Here is a 2,191-nt window from a genome sequence, read left to right as displayed (position 1 = left end):
TCTTCTGGAAACATTTGGATTCATTTTTCTTAATTTCTATTTTTACTGAAATGAAAACAGAGACGTCTCTAAGCTTCAGCGCTGCCATTATAGGACGACTCTGCTTCCCCACAGAGGCGCCCTGAACAGGAAGCTGTTAGTTTGGCCAGATGGTGGCGCTGCTGACCTTCAACCACAGCTTTGAGGTAGACGTGTTTCCCTACAGGCACATGCATGACGGTCCCTCGTGGAAACTGCAGCCTGAAAACCCGGGTGTTGTAGTTGACCTGGGTTTTAGACACCAGCGAACATTCCCGATAGACGAGCCCTGAGAGGAAGGAAGAGTGAGGAGGAGATCAGGAAGGTTGGATCTGAGCGGCTGAAGGATCACTGCTGGATGCTGAATCTCACCTCGGTCCTTCTTGCATAGAAAGGTGTTGTGAGAGTCCAGCGGCTGACCCAGGCTCGTCCATTTAGCTTTGCTTCCTTTGGGAATGGAGACCTGGATCTTCCCCACGGAGGAAGCAGAGCGGACTGGAGGAGATGAAGACAGTTTGATGTTAGCAAAGAGACATTCAGCCACATCTGGGTAAGAATGACTGGAAACAAGGAAGGAAAACATCCAGAATCTTCTGCTAAGTTTCCTTTAAGAAGCTGAAGGTTGGAGGCGGATGACCTGCACCTTTTAGATGATTCTCTGCTTAAACGGGCCTGGATCAGGACTCCAGAGAACCGGACTAAACCGAGGAGGTCATTCATTCATCGTGTGACTCAGGTGTCTAACAGGCGCCGGTACCGACCCTATAGAACCCGAGTTTGGCATCCCAGAGGCTTTCAAACCCCGTCCTCCATGTCCCTGCCTGTCCTTCTTTGGACATTTAGTTGATCAATCCTATATTCTCCAATCAGGACCAATCAGCAACCTTGATTTGTTTCAAATGTGTCCCTCCTCTGCAGGAGCGGGCTGCTCTGTTAGCAGGGACGTTAAAAACCTGGAATAAAAGGCTAAATCTAGTCAGTTCAGAGAAGCGTTACCTGAAGAATTTGATCTGTTACCAAAACCCAAACAGTCTTAGAAAATAGAAAAGATGAACAGCAGTTTTCTGCCGACGGCGTCAGAGGCAGCGGTGAGAAACCAGAGCTACTGATACTGAGGTAACAAACGATTCCCCGAGGTTTTAAACGCTTTCCTCTGCTTTATGTTCTATATTCACCCACTTTGGTACCTGTGAGTGTTTTCATCATTAACATTAATAAATATAATTATCTGTAATGCACTTTACATTTGAGAAAAATCTCAAAGTGCTACAGGTAAAATCATCATTATTATTATGATTCCTCCTGTCTGTGGACTTCAGCGCCAATTTTAAATAAATTTACTGACCTGATGTTTGCTGATCAGACTAAATGCCTCATTAAGTGTCTCATTAAAAGCCTCGGTAATGCTGTGCCTCACTGTGTCGCCATTCAAACTTTCCTGAGGTTGTCAGTTTATTTTATTCTATAGCATTTTTAAAAACTTCGGGGGGGAAACCAAAGTGCTGCACATAAAAACAGGGACCAATGAGAACCGAGGGGCCGCAATCTAAGGGGACCTAAACCAGTTTAGAGTCAGTCTACACTAACAACTAGACTAATTAGGACAAGAGAGATTAGAAAAAAATAAAACAACAAAACAACGTAAGAGTAGATTTTCACAAATCCCTGGCTAATAAATCCATAGACATATTGATATGCATTTTGTCTAAGTTGGTTCTGCATAATAAAATGGCTGCAGAGACACAAAATGTTCCCTTCTTCCCCATGAAGCTGCTGGTCTGGAGGCTCTAAACATGTCCAAATGGGAACAACAAATCACAGGAAGTGAGAAAATGGGTCATGAGTTTGGAAATAAGTCATCAACCAACGGACCAACATGAGAAAGCCTGAAGAAAAACTCAAACTTTTATTTTTTCATCAAGAGAAAAGTAGCAAACAGAATCAGCATCAGTTACATCAAGTGTTTAAAGATTTTCTTACCTGAAACATTTTCTTCAACTTCGTCAGCGAGACCTGGAAATAAATAAATAAATAAATAAACTCCTTTAACAAATAAAAGGTGTTAAAGTCTGAAATCTGGAGCCGATTGATGCTGCGACAGCATGAAGGAAGGGAAGAACGATGAAGGCTAACGCTAACATGCTAACATTAACAAGATGCATGAGTCATTCTG

The 2,191-nt window shown here is 43.0% G+C and overlaps 1 protein-coding gene across 1 annotated transcript in view; it reads right to left on the bottom strand.

Moving 5' to 3' along the window:
- Window positions 1-68: 68 nt before the first annotated feature.
- Window positions 69-2,191, bottom strand: part of LOC107081336 (cytochrome b5 reductase 4-like) — a gene marked incomplete at its 5' end in the record, with an annotated part of 3,945 nt that continues 1,822 nt past the window's right edge. Inside the window, 3 exons of the mRNA XM_015369532.1 lie at window positions 69-307; window positions 391-513; window positions 1,999-2,031. Coding sequence (XP_015225018.1) covers window positions 69-307; window positions 391-513; window positions 1,999-2,031 — 395 coding nt within the window. The remainder of the gene's footprint in view (window positions 308-390; window positions 514-1,998; window positions 2,032-2,191) is intronic.

This window comes from Cyprinodon variegatus, unplaced genomic scaffold, assembly GCF_000732505.1.
Source record: "Cyprinodon variegatus isolate N-32 unplaced genomic scaffold, C_variegatus-1.0 Scaffold4262, whole genome shotgun sequence".
In the NCBI taxonomy this organism is placed as follows: Eukaryota; Metazoa; Chordata; class Actinopteri; order Cyprinodontiformes; family Cyprinodontidae; genus Cyprinodon; species Cyprinodon variegatus.
Note: the sequence above shows the minus strand (reverse complement) of the source record. Positions and strands in the feature narration are given on the sequence as shown.